Source organism: Verticillium nonalfalfae (assembly GCF_003724135.2).
Source record: "Verticillium nonalfalfae strain VnAa140/NRRL 66861 chromosome Unknown scaffold_1, whole genome shotgun sequence".
In the NCBI taxonomy this organism is placed as follows: Eukaryota; Fungi; Ascomycota; class Sordariomycetes; order Glomerellales; family Plectosphaerellaceae; genus Verticillium; species Verticillium nonalfalfae.
Window position 1 is genome coordinate 626,057 of NW_021167226.1, and position 17,348 is coordinate 643,404.

At 54.7% G+C, this 17,348-nt stretch overlaps 5 protein-coding genes across 5 annotated transcripts; 3 read left to right on the forward strand and 2 right to left on the reverse strand.

Annotated features, from left to right (window-relative positions):
• Positions 1-166: 166 nt before the first annotated feature.
• On the forward strand, positions 167-2,564 carry PRPF39 (PRP39 pre-mRNA processing factor 39; the record flags this gene model as incomplete). The annotated part of the gene is made up of 5 exons (XM_028634446.1): positions 167-235; positions 307-522; positions 778-857; positions 1,139-2,335; positions 2,396-2,564. The coding sequence occupies 5 exons, from the start codon at positions 167-169 to the stop codon at positions 2,562-2,564; spliced, it is 1,731 nt and encodes a 576-aa protein (XP_028499486.1).
• Positions 2,565-3,942: 1,378 nt separating this feature from the next.
• Positions 3,943-4,383, forward strand: D7B24_000186 (uncharacterized protein; the record flags this gene model as incomplete). Its single annotated transcript, XM_028634447.1, has 1 exon — positions 3,943-4,383. The coding sequence occupies one exon, from the start codon at positions 3,943-3,945 to the stop codon at positions 4,381-4,383; it is 441 nt and encodes a 146-aa protein (XP_028499487.1).
• A 1,271-nt stretch (positions 4,384-5,654) lies between these two features.
• On the reverse strand, positions 5,655-7,534 carry D7B24_000187 (uncharacterized protein; the record flags this gene model as incomplete). The annotated part of the gene is made up of 6 exons (XM_028634448.1): positions 5,655-5,890; positions 5,965-6,095; positions 6,152-6,381; positions 6,459-7,188; positions 7,255-7,378; positions 7,432-7,534. 6 exons carry the CDS (start codon positions 7,532-7,534, stop codon positions 5,655-5,657), a joined length of 1,554 nt encoding a protein of 517 aa, XP_028499488.1.
• Positions 7,535-8,355: 821 nt separating this feature from the next.
• Positions 8,356-11,498, forward strand: D7B24_000188 (uncharacterized protein; the record flags this gene model as incomplete). The annotated part of the gene is made up of 3 exons (XM_028634449.1): positions 8,356-9,024; positions 9,113-9,291; positions 9,347-11,498. 3 exons carry the CDS (start codon positions 8,356-8,358, stop codon positions 11,496-11,498), a joined length of 3,000 nt encoding a protein of 999 aa, XP_028499489.1.
• A 1,704-nt stretch (positions 11,499-13,202) lies between these two features.
• On the reverse strand, positions 13,203-14,012 carry D7B24_000189 (uncharacterized protein; the record flags this gene model as incomplete). The annotated part of the gene is made up of 3 exons (XM_028634450.1): positions 13,203-13,252; positions 13,316-13,770; positions 13,828-14,012. The coding sequence occupies 3 exons, from the start codon at positions 14,010-14,012 to the stop codon at positions 13,203-13,205; spliced, it is 690 nt and encodes a 229-aa protein (XP_028499490.1).
• Positions 14,013-17,348: the final 3,336 nt, after the last annotated feature.

Genomic DNA, 17,348 nt, shown 5'->3' on the forward strand with positions numbered 1-17,348 from the left:
GCGCGCGCCTTCCCTGACGGCATCCAACGTTCAGCCTTTTCAATCCATCGCTCCATCGCCGACCCAGCTCGCTCTACTCTGCGGCATAGCTACCTCGATCCAGATACACGACCGCGACATTGATCGATAGTGCGACTGCCTGTGATCGCTTGGGAGCGTCCTTATCATGGCCGATTACGACCACTATGGTAGCTCTGAGGAGCATGCCGAAATCAAGAAGCTAGAGGCTGAGGTCGTAAGTCGCCACACACACATTTCATCCTCGCCCTCCAACGCCTGTTCTCTGTCCTGACCTCGTGTGTACAGGAAGCCGATCCGGACAACTTCGAGACCTGGGAGAAACTCATTCGCGCGTGCGAAGGGCTGGAAGGAGGCCTCAACCGCAACTCGAGCCCGCAAGCCCTGGCTGCTCTTCGCAACGCCTTTGATGGCTTCTTGCTGAAGTTCCCGCTCCTCTTCGGCTACTGGAAGAAATATGCCGACCTCGAATTCAACATTGCCGGCCCTGAATCCGCAGAGCTTGTGAGTTGACACGGCTCTGTCCATCCCCCACCATCCATGCGGAAGGCCGCGGCTGACGGGACGTTGCAGGTATACGAGCGCGGATGCGCCAGCATCACCAATTCTGTCGACTTGTGGACGGACTACTGCTCCTTCAAAATGGAGACGACCCATGTCCCGCAACTCGTCAGGGAGTAAGTACTGTGTGCATATGTGGTGGTGGTGGTTTTCCTTCCCCTTGCACCCCCTCATCCCTTAATACCGTCAACACGACAGCACGCCGCACGGCCGCTCAAACCCCTCCTCATGAACTTGCAAGCCTGGAGTGTCACCATTGGCCCCATCATTGCCAGCCGGTGAGAAATGCCAACAGACGCCCCCAATGCTGGGATGCCATCTTACACCATGTACCAGGCTCTGTTGATTTCCACATGAATCTGTGGCTGAACTGATATGACCACTCATTCACTTCACGTCGCGTGACTTTGTGTGCGCCCTGGCGCACCATGGCCGCTCGAGTTGGAATCATTGCATTTTTGTCACCGATAACCCGCTCCTGTACATGCTTCCTTCCCTTCCCCGTTGCCCTGCCGATCCCTCCCCAGCGCCCTGATCGATCGCTGACCAACACTCTCAGGCTCTTTGAGCGTGGTGCTACCCACGTTGGCCTGGACTTCCTGGCCCATCCCTTCTGGGACAAGTACATTGAGTATGAGGAGCGCCAGGAGGCAGAGGACCGCGTCCTCGCCATTCTGCGCCGTATCGTCACCCTGCCGCTTCACCAGTACTCAAGATACTACGAGAAGTTCCGTCAGCTCTCGCACAACCGTCCCGTCTCTGAACTGGTCGACGATGACGTACTCACTGCGTACCGCGCCGAAGTTGAGGCACCGTACGCCGGCACGCAAAGGCCTGAGCTCGAGACTGAACGCGACATCCGCGGGAAGATCGATGCCAGGTACTATGAACTTTTCACACAGACGCAGAACGAGGTCAGCCGTCGCTGGACCTACGAGTCGGAAATTAAGCGCCCTTACTTCCACATTGACGAGCTCGACTATCAGCAGCTTGCCAATTGGAACAAGTACCTTGATTTCGAAGAAGCAGAGGGCGACCATGCTCGCACAATTTTCCTGTACGAGCGATGTCTGGTGACGTGTGCTCTGTATGACGAATTCTGGTTCCGCTACGCCAGGTGGATGTCTGCGAAGCCCGACAAGGAGGAAGAGGTGCGCATCATCTACCAACGCGCCACTACGATGCACGTCCCCATCAGCCGGCCCGGCATCAGGCTGCAGTTTGCCTACTTTGAGGAGAGCTGCGGACGCATTGATGTGGCTCGCGACATCCATGCCTCTATCCTCATCAAACTGCCGGATTGCATCGAGGCCATCACCTCCTGGGCGCACCTGCAGCGCCGCAACAGCGGTCTGGACGCAGCGATCGAGGTGTTCAAGAACCAGATCGACTCTCCGCACGTCGACATCTTCACAAAGGCAGCCATGGTCACAGAATGGGCGTTCTTGCTGTGGAAGGTGAAGGGAACTGACGAAGAGGCTCGCAATGTCTTCCTGAAGAACGTGGACTGGTACGCCGACAGCCGCATCTTCTGGGACAAGTGGCTCGAGTTTGAGCTGCAGCAGCCGACCAGCGCGGAGACTGAGGCTCTGCACGGTGAGAGGGTGAAGCAGATATTCGACTCGCTGCGCAGCAAGAGCAGGCTTTCCCAGGCGTCGAAGAAGCAGCTGTCCCAGCTCTACCTGGAGTATCTGCTGCAACGGGGCGGTAAGGACGCCATGAAGCAATTCCTCCTTATCGACCGCGAGGTTTTTGGGTAAGTCCACATCAATCAGTCCACATAACTCCGAAGGCCACATGCTGACAATCGTGATAGTCCTTCATCCATCTCCAAGCTCTCCCCACCGAACGCCAAAGAGAATGGCGCGGGAAGCGCGGATCTGGACGCAGCCACAAACGCGAAGGCGGAGGCTCGATTCTTCAACTACTACCAACTACACGGCGAGCTGGACGTCGAGAGGCAGGGCAATGTCTCTTTCAACTGAGGGGGCTGGGAATCAGCGGTGGGCGGAGCAACTTTGCTCCCACACCTGGCGACCGATCGCGTCGGTCTAACGTTTAATGCTTTTCCTGTATCGGGTGTACTATAGCGGACGCTTGGTCCCAGCCGCTTCACGATGGTTCGTGTTCAGAAAGGTAATAACAGGCAAAATGAAATAAGCAATGAATGAACTCTTATGAGGAAATCGTCACCGTGGCGAAAACGTGTTCTGGCTTAAGTGTCCTCTTGGCATCGGGGGGAGGTCTGCGAGGTTTTCAAGTACCGCTTAAGCAGCCTGCCTTGAGCCTCTTCTTGGGTTCATCGCGCTCGTTGCCCTTCGCCTCGTGCCACAGGCACATTACGCGATGGAGCTTGCGTGTGCTCTAGAGCAAGACCATCAACTGAACGCCACCCCTCGCGTCGGATCTTGTCAAAGCGGTATGGTCAGCGGAGGGAGGACTCTTCCGCCCGTCGGCACCGCATACAACTGCCAGGAACAAGGCAGGAGAACATCTAAAGTCGTACCTATGCAGCGAGAGGGACTGCCCAGAGCCTTCACGTCCCAGAAAAGCTCGCTCGGAGCTCTCCGCAAATGCCTCTCATCAATTCTTTTGGTGCCAGTTGATGCATTCAAATTGCTGCACCATGCGCTTTCCCTGCAAGTGTCTTCGAGCGTGGATCTCAAACCGTTGGGCAATGCCTGCATCTTGGGAAAACAAGGTACAGGGGCTCATCAAGCGCATGAAGAGTCTCACAAGCTTGCTGTTTGCGTTCATCGTATTAAGCTCATAGATCATGGACCACGAACGGTCTCAACATGAGTGATCTGGGTCCCAGGTTACGTATAGATGGACGGGAGATACAATGATTACTACCTGCTTACACGCATAGACGGACGGGAGATATAATGATCACTACCTGCCTACACGCATAGACAGACAGGAGATATAATGATTACTACCTGCCTACACGCATAGACAGACAGGAGATACAATGATCACTACCTGCCTACACGCATAGACAAACAGGAGATACAATGATTACTACCTACTTATATATATAGATAGATAGGAGATATAATGATTACTACTTACTTACATACATAGACGGACAGGAGATATCATGATCACTGCCTGCCTATATGCATAGATGGACGGGAGATACAATGATCACCGCCTGCCTATAGGGCTTTGATGTACAGCTGGAATGCACGTCCGAACAGGTCCTAGCTCCGCAGCAAGCTCTGGAGCGCGCTCAGCCTAAGCCCTCCTAGGCTTGGATGCAGAACCCCTGTTATCATTTTACGCCGCTTTGCGGCATACGTCGGATTGCAACACGCTCCATCAAGTCCATTCCGATACCTCGTCACTTGTAGCATCGAGATGATGGCAGTCGCCATCGGCGAAAAGTCGCTACAAAAGCTCCTTGCTACCCTCACGACGGTGCTCCACCCATCGACCTATGTCTTCGTCACACTCCCACAGGCGGCGACTCCTCCTCCACTCTCCACGATACAGATGATCTTCCACGAGGCAGAAGGCAGCACGGTCATCATGAAACTGGAGGACGCCAAAGCGCGCGCTTTCGACTATGCTTTCCCGTCAAGAATGATCACGCTCAATGTGCATTCAAGCTTGGAAGCCGTCGGATTCCTAGCCGTCATCACAGCCCGACTGGCCGCCACAGGCATGGGTGTCAATCCCGTCAGCGGATACTTTCACGACCATTTGTTTGTTCCTGAAGGGCGCGAAGCAGATGCCCTTGCGGTCCTTCAAGCTATCGCCGTCGAGAATCGTAACCTGGACACGGGCGAGGCCTCGTGAGCCTGTGTTTGCCCCCGGGCATACGGCGCTGATGAGACTGCGACCTCTGAGCCACAGTCCGCAGTCTATGAGCCTTATCCCTTTAGTTCCCGAATTTGGCCTCGGTACTTTACATGTTTGATAGCTGAGTGGTAGCAAATATATATTGCTATTTAAAGGACAGTGAACTGAATATCTTTATGCCTGCATCACCTATGTTTCACAAACAAACCCACTTTCAATCATGTGCTGGGAATGCGGGGACAGAACTGGAAAGCGAGGCCTTGTTGAGATACTGGAATTGGTCAGCATGATTGCACCATCAGCCCTGGACAAGGCTTCATCCAACACCACTGCATATCAAGTCTTGGTGGCTGACCGTGGACTCTGGGACATCCATAGAAAGCTTCCGTCCGCCCTACGTTATCTTGCACGTGTACAGGCAGCATGTCAGAGCGTTGTTTAGAGCAGAGTGAAGAGGTCTTCCGCACATAGTCCGCAGCAAATAGAACGTAGGTAGGGGGTCGGAAGACATCTGAATTCCGCCCCTCCGCAGCTTAGGGGGCCCTCCGCAGCCTATATATAGGTTCTCTCGTAACCCTTAGCCCCTAGCCAGCCCCTTAGCTTGGCAGGCCCTTGGTGGCTCCGCAGGGGTCCTGACATAGCATCACGAATGGTTCGCCACGTCGATATCGCGTGGCTGTCGATTGCTGATCCATCATATCACGCGTGGCATGCTTGTCATGCGGAGAATGTGAAGAGTTTCTCCTGGTCGTTTAAGACTCTTATCACTCACCAGTTCTCTGAGAGCTCGGCTTGTCGAATCCTCGCAGGGACGAGAGTTTATGCCGAAGCTCGGCATCCATCAAGGTTGCGGCGGGACACAGCAGAAAGCCATCTCCTCCCCAGCCGGCATGACACGGTCATCTCGTGCTGTGTTCGATTCATGTGAGGATTTGCTTAGAGCTCCTTGCAAACTGTATTCGATCTAGATCAACATTGAGGCCAAAATGCAAGGCAAAAGACACGCTCCGTGTTGCCGAGGCCTAAGAAACTCAATCACAGCGGGAGCTTTGATATTCAGCAACTCTTGTTCATGGCAACTAATTCCCACCAACGAAGTGTATGGAGGTGTGATTTTTTAGTCTGGCTACACTTCTCATCAACGTGGATTCCTTGCCATAGCATAGCCCATCCTCAAGGTCTTCTCGGAAGCTGCACACCCCTCATGGCTTGCAGACAAGCACTGGTCGGAATGCCAAGTATCGAGACGGAGAGGCCCATTTATAGCCCTAGAGCACATTCAGGACGAAAGGGTTCTGCTTATCCGTCAGATCGCGGAACGTGTAGTCATCCTCATTGAGCAGGTGCCTGTTCGTCTCCAAGAATTGCTTGCGCTTTCGGTTCTCCCAGACCATGTACACCAGGTTTGCAAGGTTGCAGCTCAGGGCGACTACCAGGGCGACAATGTTGGCCCTGAGGCCCTGTCGGTAAGGAGGCGTCGTGTACAGTTGGGGGCCGACGATGCCTGCACAAGAGAAACAGTCAGTATGTGAAGCCGCGAAGGGAGACGTGCCGTGGACGGATCTAGGCGATACTTACATCCCACAGAGTAGGTGATGAACATGATGCCCTGCGCCGTGACCTTCTTGGTATGCCCAGCAATATTGCCAGAGATTGTTCCCATGCCTAGCAAAAAGCCGCAGGGGATGAAACCCAACATGACCCAGAATCTGCGCCGCGTCAGAATGAAGCTGTCGCGAGCCGTCAAACCACCAGGGAGACTTACCCTATCATCAAAGCCCAACGCTCTTTCAGGTCAAAGGCGTACAGAATGGAAGCTCCGACAATCGAGAAGGCATTGCACAGAACAGAGAGTGCTAGCCTGGAGTTGGGAATGATTGTGGCAAGTGTACAGAAGATGAGGAGGCCGAACAACTCGATGACACCGACAGGAATTTGCAGAAGGGTAGTCTGCAGGGCTGTGAAGCCAAATCCCCGGATCACGAGACTTTGAAACTAAATGTTGAAACACGATCAATCAAATGGGCTCATCTCTGCCCTTGTAGGGACAAAAAATGGATAGGGAGACTTACCAGACCAATGCCATTCAGAATGTTGCCAGCTCCCACGCCAAATGCAGCCAACCAGACTTTGGGGTCGAGCACAGCCTCGATGGCTTGGTCTTTCTTGAACTTCTTCGACTCTACGCCAGTGCCTACTTCTTGCATTCTTCTGAGAGCCACAACACGCTGACGTTCCGATAGAAACCAGGCGGTGGCGGGGTTCGATGGGAGTGCAAACCAGAGAACCACTGCCCAAACAACGGAGAGCGCGCCGCAAATGATGAACGGGAACCTCCAAAGGCCAATATCAGAGTCGATGTGGCCCACACCGTAGGCAAAGAGGGAACCGGCAATGATGGCCAGGGGGCTCATTCCATACCATGCCATCAGACGGATTGGCTGCTCCTCGCGAGTGTACCACATGTTGGTAACGATGAAGAATGCTGCCAGCTGGATCGACTCTGCGGCCCCCAGGAGAAATCGTAGAGTGGCAAAACCTCCAAAATTCGATGCTGCGGCCATCAAGAAGGTGAACACACCCCATCCCATGACCTGCGACGCGAAGTATTTGCCAAGGGGCAGTCTCTGCAGGAGAAGGAGGGAGGGATATTGCCACACCAAGAACCCGAAATAGAAGATGGAGCTGGCCCAGGAGTACTGCGTGCCCTTCATTCCGAGATCTTCTCGCAAACCGTAGTTGGCCGCATAGTTGATGGTAGACTTATCCAAGTATTGCACAAATGCTGTGACCATCATGAGCCTAAAGGGGTGAGCTGATAAGGTTCTGAGCGTCTTCGCGGTTCTCAAGACGAAAACATGTACTTACGGTAGGAGGAAGAGGTCAATCCTGTTGCGGACATGTCTCTTCTCTTCGTCTGAAATCTCCTCGTCTTTGTTCAGCAGATAGTACTCTCGACCGACATCATCAGATGCCGATACACCTTTGAGGTCTGCATCTCATGTCAGCTGCGTCGGACTATGCATCGGGGAACATATCAAATACTCTCGGCATCCTGCTCAGGAGGGTCGGCAGGTCTTTGGATGATGTTCAGCGAGCTGACTCCAACATCAGCTGCCAACTTCTCTCCACTAGGATCGGATGCCATGGTCTTCTCGATACTGTATGGACCGTTTTGACTCGAAAAAGTTGATCTTGCGTTATAAGTCTGGCACCGGCAGTGGTAGTAAGAGGCCAAAATACAGAAGTAGTTGCCTATGAGATGGAATCTGCGTCGGACATCATCGCATCTTCTATCAAACATTTTAATGCTTTTCTTCTATTCACAGTCGATATCTTTCAGCATGTCGCCATAGCTTCAATGTCCATGGTTGTCAGTGTCGCCATCGCAGCATGGGCCGACCGAGATCCAGGAGGATGTTTAGCCTTGTGGGGACTGCGCCGACTTCCCGGACGGAAACCCTCCGACTTCATCCACTTATCAACGTGGGCTGAACCATCGATTAGCACGTCATTGTATCAGCGCGACTTCGGAAGGACTTTGGTCAGTGGACGTAGAGTCGCATCAGAAGCATTGTCACGGTTCAGTAATCTTGTCCGACTCGTTGCCTGCCGCGATTGGCGATGCTGTGCCATAGCGAGGTAGGGCCGAGGTCTGGGTCCCTAAGCAACAAGACATGAAGCTGAGATATTTACCCCATGGGAACGAGATATCAGCCCATGCCGCAATTGCAAGACGACATGATGCAATGCAATGAGGTACTTGGCAGCCGTGACCGGAGTTGCCCGGTCAGACCTCAAGATAGACGGTGGTCCAATCCAGGTTTCGGGTCCAATGAGTTGGGAAACCCTGATATAAATACATACTTGGCGGAGCCCTTGTCCCTCATAAGGCACGTGGTGTAAAGTATGAGCAGATCTGTCTACTCATGAACCCTTGTTCACGAATTATATTGCCGAAAAGTCAAAATGACAGCGTCGAAGGATATCGTCGATCTCGTGGCCAAGGCCAATGCGCGTGGTCCAACATCTGGCTTCACAGACGTTGACGACGATGCAGAGGAGTTGCCGACCGAGTTTGATATTGAAAACGCTCAAGTGTTCAAACCTCTCAAGGTCGGTGATCTAACGCTTCAGCACCGAATAGTACACGCGGCGTTGGGCCGCTCTCGAGCCATCAACTCAGCTGAAAGCCCTTTGGCGATCAAGTACTTCGCGCAGCGCACAACGCCGGGCGCACTCATGATCTCCCAAGCCACTGGAGTCTCACTGGAGTCCAAAGCTTGGCCCTGGTCAGCAAACCTGGAGACAGAGGAGCAAAAGACTGCCGTCGCAAACATCGTTCAGGTTGTTCACGAGAAGGGCGGGTTCTGGTTCCAACAACTCACCCACGTAGGTCGGTGCACCTCACCAGGTCTTGTCAAGCTCGCTCGAAAGCAAATTGGCCTCAAGACCCCGCCTTACTACGGCTACCTTCCGGTTTCTGCGTCAGCTGTGGCCGAATCAGGAGTTAACACTCATTCTGGGGAACCATTCGGCGTCCCGCATGCCTTGACGGTTGAGGAGATTCAAGGCATAGTGTCAGACTTCAAGCGCGCCGCCACCCTGGCTGCTAGCGCTGGTGCAGATGGAATAGAGGTATGTCAAAAATAGTCTTTCTAGTTGGGGATTGAAACTTGTCGAGCAACCCACCGAAGGTTTGGGTTACTAACCGTCTCTGGGCTAGCTTCTCGCGGGAAACGGCTTTCTTTTGGACCAGTTTCTCCACGATAACATCAATCAACGCGAAGATCATTATGGCGGATCCGTCGAGAATAGAAGTCGATTTGTGCTGGAAATAGTCGATGCTGTTTCTGAAGTCGTCGGGTACCAACGTGTGGGAGTTCGTCTGAGCCCCTTTTCTAAGTGAGCCCACAGTTTACCCCTTTCTCTTCCCAATGCGTTAACATCAAGTTCACAGCTTCCACGAAACGGACGGCTCGCAACCCTTGGAGCAGTCGCTTCATCTCAGCCGTGAACTCGCGCAACGGGGCGTTGCATACCTTCATGTCGCCGAGGGCCGCGTGTCCCGTAACTTGGGGATCGCGGAAAATCTCGCAAGGCTCGCTGCCAAAGGCATCGCGCCAGAGGATGTTTCCCTGCGGCCGTTCCGCCGTTTGTTGGCAGAGGTCAAACCTTCCAAACCCGAGTACACACCTACAGTCCTAGTCGGCAATGGAGGCTACACTGCCGCTTCGGGAATTCTGACTGTCGAAGAGGACCAGGCCGACGCCGTTTCGTATGGTCGACGCTTCATCTCGAACCCAGATCTTGTGCAGCGTCTTCGCCTGCGTAGACAGCTGACTCCGTATGACCGTAGCACATTCTACACCCACGGTGCTGAAGGATACACCTCCTACGGCGACTCGGAGACCTCTAAGGAAGACACGTCTCTGTCCAACAATCAACCAGCCCCCCAGGATGTCACTGCGTCTGAGGCCACCGAAGCCAACAAAGACGAAAGCCCGTTACAAGGGAATGCCCAGACGCAGGAACCTCGTCCTAAGCGTGTTGCTGTCATTGGTGCAGGGGTTAGTGGACTGGTCACAGCAGCTGCCTTCAACCGTCTTGGCGGTTTTGAACTGAAGATCTTCGAGCGCAAGAGTGTACCCGGCGGCGTCTGGGTCTACGACCCAGTGTCGACGACTGTTCCGCAGTTTCCGGCCCCTGAACCTTCGCAGATTGACCCGCCGCTGCCGCGACCGGATATTGCTCTGCCTGGAGATGCGCCTCATTCCACACGCCAGCGTTTCCTTTCGTCTCCGATCTATGATTCTCTCGTGGCAAACATCCCATACAGCGTGATGGGAGGCACAACGGAGCTGACGCTTCCTCCTCCGGCCAACACTGAGAGCCAGTATCTGACCGCCCTCGAGGTTTCAGAATTCATCAGCAAGGCTGCCACGAAACACAATTACCTGATTCAGTACAACACTTCGGTCGAAGACGTCAGAAACCTTCCTCAGGGTGGTGTCAGATTGCTGCTGCGCAGAGAGAACGCCGGAGGCACCGACACCTGGTACGAGGAAGACTTTGACCACGTCGTTGTCGCCACAGGCCACAACAGCGTGCCTCGCGTCCCCGAGATCCCCGGGCTTGAGTCATGGAAGGGCGGTCTGCAGCACGTCGTGACCTGGCGCTCGGGAGAGGAGTTCAAAGACAAGACAATCCTCGTCATCGGCACCAGTGAGAGCGCAATCGATCTCGTGCTTCAGTCGTTGCCTCATGCCAAAGGTGACGTCCATGTCTCGCAGAGGACGCCGCACCCCCGTTATCCAACCATCTTCCAGCGTCCAGGCGTCAAGGTCGTCCAAACCATCGATCACTTCACCGAGGATGAGATCCACCTCGTTGACGGGACAGTGTTGCGCGACATTGATCACGTCGTGTTCGCCACGGGGTACTTCTACTCGTCCCCCTTCCTCGCCAATGTCCGCCCGCCCCTAGGCCCGGGAGGCCACCGTGTGCCTGGTCTGTATCAGCACATCTTCGACATCCACAGCCCAAACACCATTGCCTTCGTCGGTGTGGTCAACGCGTCGCTGACATGGCTGACATGGGAGAAGTCGGCCTTCCTGATCGCGCTCCTGTGGTCGGGTAAAATTCACCTGCCGAGCAAGGAGATTCAGGAGAAATGGGAGCAAGACCGACTTGAGGAGAAGGGCGAGCGCTTGTTCCACATTCTGGATCTTCCTTATGAGCGAGTGTTGTTCTTTGACGAGATCAACGAACTCGCGGCAGAATACCTGTCGCAGGAAGGGGCTGACGATACACTTCTGCGCGGGTTCCCGTTTGAGTTCATACTGGATCTTATTGCTGGGCGGCCAGCGAAACTCAAGCATTACGGAATCTCGGAGGATGTCGGTGGCAGGGGTGTTCCTGGTGCAACCGCCGTGATCCTTGACAGTGCTGATGTCGAGAACCGCGGTGGACAAACAGACACACCTACCTCAGCGGACTCTGGCGTGGATTTCGTCTCTGCTGAGGCCAAGTTGTTGGCGTTGGAGGATAGAAATATCCAGCCAGTGCATCATCAAGTACAACAGGCACCGGCGGTGATCTCAGCGGCATAGTGGGCGATGATGCTGCAGCTGCAGTTGATACTCCAAGTAAGGTAGATAGCTAGAAATTGCGAACTTTCGACCGATTTCCTACTGTGGGTGTTCCGACTAATGAGAATGCCTTCTGATAGCTCATATTCTCCGTAAATAAGATCCCAGTACGCGATTTCCGACTAGTCATAGCGAAAACCTCGCGGTCGAGGTTGGCGACGTAAAGGTACTCGGCATTTACTCATCCAGCCGGGGCAGCTCGGTAGAAAGTACGTCGAAGTCGCAGAAATCCGTCCGCTCGACACCGGCATATAAATTTCGGAGGGCAGCATGGTGTGGCGCTTCTCCGTTTCTACGAACCGAGCACGCCAGCGTTGCCGTCACGCTATGGGTGATCAGTACCAACCAAGGTATTGGGTCAATGAGCGACACACCCTGCTACCCCCGGGGATCGGCCGGCATGGGCCCAACGAGATTCGCCCCGAGTTCCTTGAGTGTCGTACGTGCCTAGGAGAGGAGTTGGCTCCTGTCAGTGCATGGTTTAGAGCAGAGTGACGGGGTCTTCCACAGGGTCCGGATACAGCAACTTACCCCCTGTAGATAAAGTATCTACTCAGCGTATTTACTTTGGGCGGCGTAGACGTCTGTTTGCCTCTTATAGGATTTGCCCCCTTCGGGAGTTCGGACGTGACATATATCACCATCATCATCGACAGTACTGCTTCGTTCGAGCTCGCACTGTCGGGTGCAAACCATTGGTAAAGCAGCAAGGAGTATTCCTGAGAACCGCTGACATAGACCCGCGCGTCAGAAACCTGATATGATTCCTTGCGTAGCGGGGCCCTTGTCATGAAGTATGACGAAAGAGGTACTCCGGCAGTCATGTCACTTGACTACAGTAACCATTGTGAGTTGAGTCCTATCAATCGGAAGCACCTACTGAGATGACCTGACTATATATGTATGGTCATTCACGTCGCCGCACCTCGCTAACCAGGCCATGCCCAAAAGACCAAGCTCGAAGGGACGACTCTTAATGCAACTCTGGCCAACTCATGACTGTTAACGGTCCTCTATATCGCGACTGAGAGTCGTGTTGAATTTGCACGAGCTGGACTTTGATCTGCGTGTCATTAGCTGCCTGGACGCAGTATCCGGAAGCCTAATCACTTGTCTGAGACCTGTCGTTCGGGTCCACCTCGACACTAATGAACGACACCAGGTCCGTGGATGCCCACCTGAACCCCTCTGGATGCAGCACGACATCCTGTGAACGCTCCCGTTCTCTCGGGCATAAGCGCGAGGCACACGCGATGCGAAGAGCACGCCTGCCTCAATGAACAGTCACGTCAACGGACAATCAGCTGCCGTCAAGAGGCAGGGCTCGGCAGTGTGCCCACTTAAGCCATTGGACATTACATCACAATCTACATTCATCCTCACAATACGAACTTCGGTGTAGGCCGAGCAGCAAAGTGAGCCTCGACAGCATGCATTTGTACAGCCACGCTGAGTGCAAGTGACTCACTCGAGCGGATCATCCACCTCGTAATACGTCCCATGTCCTTCGCACCAAACCTGTCTCTCAGTCTGATACTTTTGTCGACGCAGCAGGGGGGATGGCACATCAGATTGTGAACCAAACATCGTCAAGGATAGTGTTCAAGTGAAGCATCCCCACACCCACACGCACTTACACGGCGTGCTGCAACAGCTTACCACTACTTAATGGGTAGGAGTAGGTTTGCCAACAGAGGCATCGTGGCAACCGCAAGCTATGACAAGGTCAGATGATCAGCGGACGCCAGTTCATCAGACAAGGGCGGGGGGTTGCTTACCGTTGTACGCGGCGTCGTGGACGGCGTAGCCGGTGTCGTAGTTGCAGAACTCGGGTAGGCAGGTGGCGATCGCCCAGGCCATGACGCTGAAACCGGTGTACTCGCATTGGCAGGCGAGATCGTCGATATCGCAGTTGGCGGCGGCGGCGCCCTGGGTCCAGCAGGCGGAGGCGCAGGCGGGCATGGTGCTGGTGGCATAGGCCTCGCACGAGGTGGCCTCGGAGGTCGGGTGGACGGTGATGCGGGCGCGGGGGCTGGTGGTCCAGACCGGGATGCCGAAGCAGTCGCAGGCCGAGGCGTAGGCCGCACCGTCGCGGCAGGATGAGGCATAGGCGGGGACCGTGGCGGTGGGGGCATCCTGACGCTCCTCGACGGCGAAGGCTCGCTCGGCGATGTCGGCAGGGCAGTCGGTGGGCTCAGCGTCGCTGGTGGTCCAGACGACCTTGGTGATGGTGCTACGGCGAGGTCAGCCATGGGTATGCCTACGTGACGGATACCTCGGGCACACTCACCGAGGAGGACGGCTGGAAACCACCTTCTGGAATTCGGAGCAGTCGGCCCTGCGGGACTCCAGGGGCAGGAGTCCGGCACGGGTGCCGGTGACCTGGCGGTTGCAGTTGTTGCCGGCACAGGCGCGCTCCTCGAGGGCAGCGCCCAGGGCCAGGGAGACGAGGGAGAGAATAGCAGCAGCCTTCATGTTGGAAGTTGAGGGGGATATCTAAAAAAAATAAAAAAAATAGATTAGATCAGGCCTGGCTGTAGTGCTTCTCTGTCGATCGGTGCAGGATGAGGAGGACAAACAGAGCAGGTTTCGCGGGGCTCCTGGGCCTCCCTTATGTAGACGGCAACCCGGTCTCGCCTGGACATGGCAACAGACATCGCGGCTCAACATGGCATTGAGTCCTCGCCAGGCACCGGCGGTAGAATAAAGTGAGCCATTTTGTGCAATCCAGGCCCGGGTACACCCTGCCCCATGGGCGCACTCGCAGTAGCTCAGGCCATCTGACTACGACTCACGCCTGCTGCCAAGGAGACGTAGTTGCCAAATACTATGTGAAGCCCCGGTAGCGGCGCTCAGGGTGCATCACAACATGCAGTTAGGATATGAGCCAAGGTTGCCGGGCTGCGTGCTAAGCCACCGCATCCCGCGTTCACCTACGCGAGAAGAGTTTTCCCAGTCGTATGACTGTCAACAGGGTCGAAGCGCTACTCGGTTGCTGTCCCTGAGCCTTGGCGTCAGCTAGCTCTGTATGGGGGCTGATCTTATCTGATGCAACTCTGATCTGGGCCGCCAATCAGACACAGGCACTGGGTCGTGTTGCGGGGGAGGCTTTTCTCAGGCAGCTGGATATGGCTTGACGATGACCCCGAAAGGTGCGTCAGTGCTGCTATGCTGCATTCCATTTCGACAGAGAGCACCGAAGAAACAAGTGCCGTGGAAGGCCACGCTTTGGCAGGCCAAGGAGATCGTGGCCATGCAATGGCCCAAAGAACACATGCTGATCACAGCACTGTCTGGCGAATGTGAGAACCGAAGGACCCCGATCCCGTTTGGTCGGATAAGCTAGTGCTAGTACCACTTCTAGCTTTGAAGCTAGGTGAACAAGCCGTTTCTTCGCTTGCGGCCCTGGCTGTTGCAGTCATTTCCTGCACACTAAGCGATGACAGAGCGGGCATGCTTAATTCTTGGCATGGTTTGGATTTCCAAGTCCGCGGGGTGACATGCCAGCTCAGGGACCGGCGTAAGCAGTTGAGGCGATTTTCAGAGAGGAATTGGTGCTCCCTGGAAAGGACTTCTTGCGTTTTGTGTCGTCACTAGTAAGCAGACCATTTGAAACTTCAATTCGATATCAGGCACCATGACGTTGCTTCCAGTCAATCTTCCTTCGCCTTGCCTCGTGTGTTCATGATGACGGGCATTGCTTCGGCTTGAGCTCGGAGTGATGGGTCGGGTTTTTCGGTGGTCTTGAAGAGGTAAGAAAGCTCCATCCTAGTCACAATCAGGCTGTCGAATGAAGATTGAGCTGAGCGAAACCCACGCAACCGAGCCGACGACCGAGCCGCTGCAAAGGAGATTCGGCTCAGTTCGATACACTGAGAGCGCTTGACTAGGTAGGTAAGGAGAAAGACATACTGGAACGCGCTACCATTTGTCACTAGTCCAGCCGATGAAGATCCACGGTCCGTCACGATTGTGGTTGTTATCGGTTTCGAGCGTGAGCCTGCTGATGGTCAGGACTCAGGTTGTCAGGGGCACTTCGGGGCCAGCTGGAGCCAGATGCGCAGCAGGGATCCCGCAGTTGACCCAAGGGCAGTCTTAGAAAAGTAGGCGGCCTAGGCCCATCCATCAGCTGGTGGCCATAGTTAAGCTTTGTCTCTGGTCGACGTCTTCGAACTACACTGCTGTGGCGCGCCGCTGTTGAACTCTGATCCCGCAGTCCATCTCATCAATGCCAACAGGTCGATAGCTGTTGGGAGGGCACCTTTCACACTACCTCGCGACGACCCTTACACACAGCTCGGTACACTCACAATAACGGCCTCCAACGGCCTTGGGGTAGTGTGCGCGGCCAGCTTGAATGCATTGGGCGTGTGCGCACTTGAGAGTCCACCACTTCGCGACAAGCTGTCTCTGTCGAGGGCAAGTTCTGCTTCAGCTGCCCAGTCACACCGAAGTTACCAAATCCACACGCTCCCTGGAGCCGAAAGCGACTTGTGATTGCCTTTTGTGGTAATGCCGAGATGGGCTAAAGCATGCCCAAGGAGGACACCAACGAGCAAGAATTAAGTCGCCGGGAAGGGGTGATCGCTGGCAGGGACAAATCGCTGCCTGGGATATGTCGCTACTGGGGGAAATTCGCCGCCTATCTAGGACATAGCGCTGATTGCTTCTTGAGGCCGATCGCTAGGCAGGTCGTTCCATAGAACCGCAACCTCGTCGTCATAGAGGTCCCAATCCCACCCAGTGGCAAGGGACACGTGTTTTCTTCCTTGAGCCTCTCCTTGGTCTTGATATAGAGTCTCAATGACGACCCCGCCGTCAGCGTTGGTATCGCCGATGTTTCCGCCAAGGTTCCTCGTCTCGTCCACGATGTTTTTGAGCGCCAGCCGTTTCGTCGACTGTAACATCTTCGTAGTGGCATTCGTCGTCACTGTTGTCGCTGATGTCGTCGTCACTAATCCAGATAACGTCGTGGACGGCAACAGGTTGGTAGTTTGCTTGAGAAGGCCTGAATATGACCATGATGGTTGGACGTGGCGAGCAGAGAAGGAGAAGTGGGAAGAGATGAGAAAAGGGGTACGTTTGCCAGCGACGAGAAGGGCAGCGCAGAGCCCTTATAGACCCAGGAGCTGGTCGGGGAGCATGAGCGTGCTCGAAGACCCTTTGGTATCTGCTATGCGAACCAAGGCGAACTCGGCTGTCGTCAACATGAGAGAGCACGCCCGAAGTTCCGGTGGCTGTGTTTAAACCCTATCTTCATGGCGCCATCCTCGATAGGCAATCAACCACAGATTGCAGCTCCATCGTGAAGGAGACGGTTCCTGTCTTGGCTGGTTCTCGTTTTCTCTTGCGAGCCTGGCCTTTCGGGCTGAGCAGGCCGAGAGGTTGGCGGTTGTCGAGCTTCGCCCGCTCAAAGTCCACGATCACGACTTGACCACTGGCTGCATCATACAATATATAGCGGGGTTTTCCGTCACAAAGGAGAACTCCAATTTTATACAGCTCCGTAAAAGCGATGCTGGCCGCGTCGACGACTGCCTGCCTTTCGGGTTAGTCGTAGCATTTAAACAACGGTTGCCCGGCCCAACTGACTAACAGAAGGTGCTCAAACACACCGATATCATAGTGCAACGAGAGTGCCGGGTCTACCATCCCGAGGCATACCGGGACGTCCTTCCCTTGGATGACTCTCAGTCGATCATAAATGGTGTTCTTGTGCCGTACCAGGCCGAGATCGCACCCCTCCACGCCTTTAGCAACGAATGTATAGCCATGGGACGTTAATCGCAATTTAAAGCGACCCGACCGCCC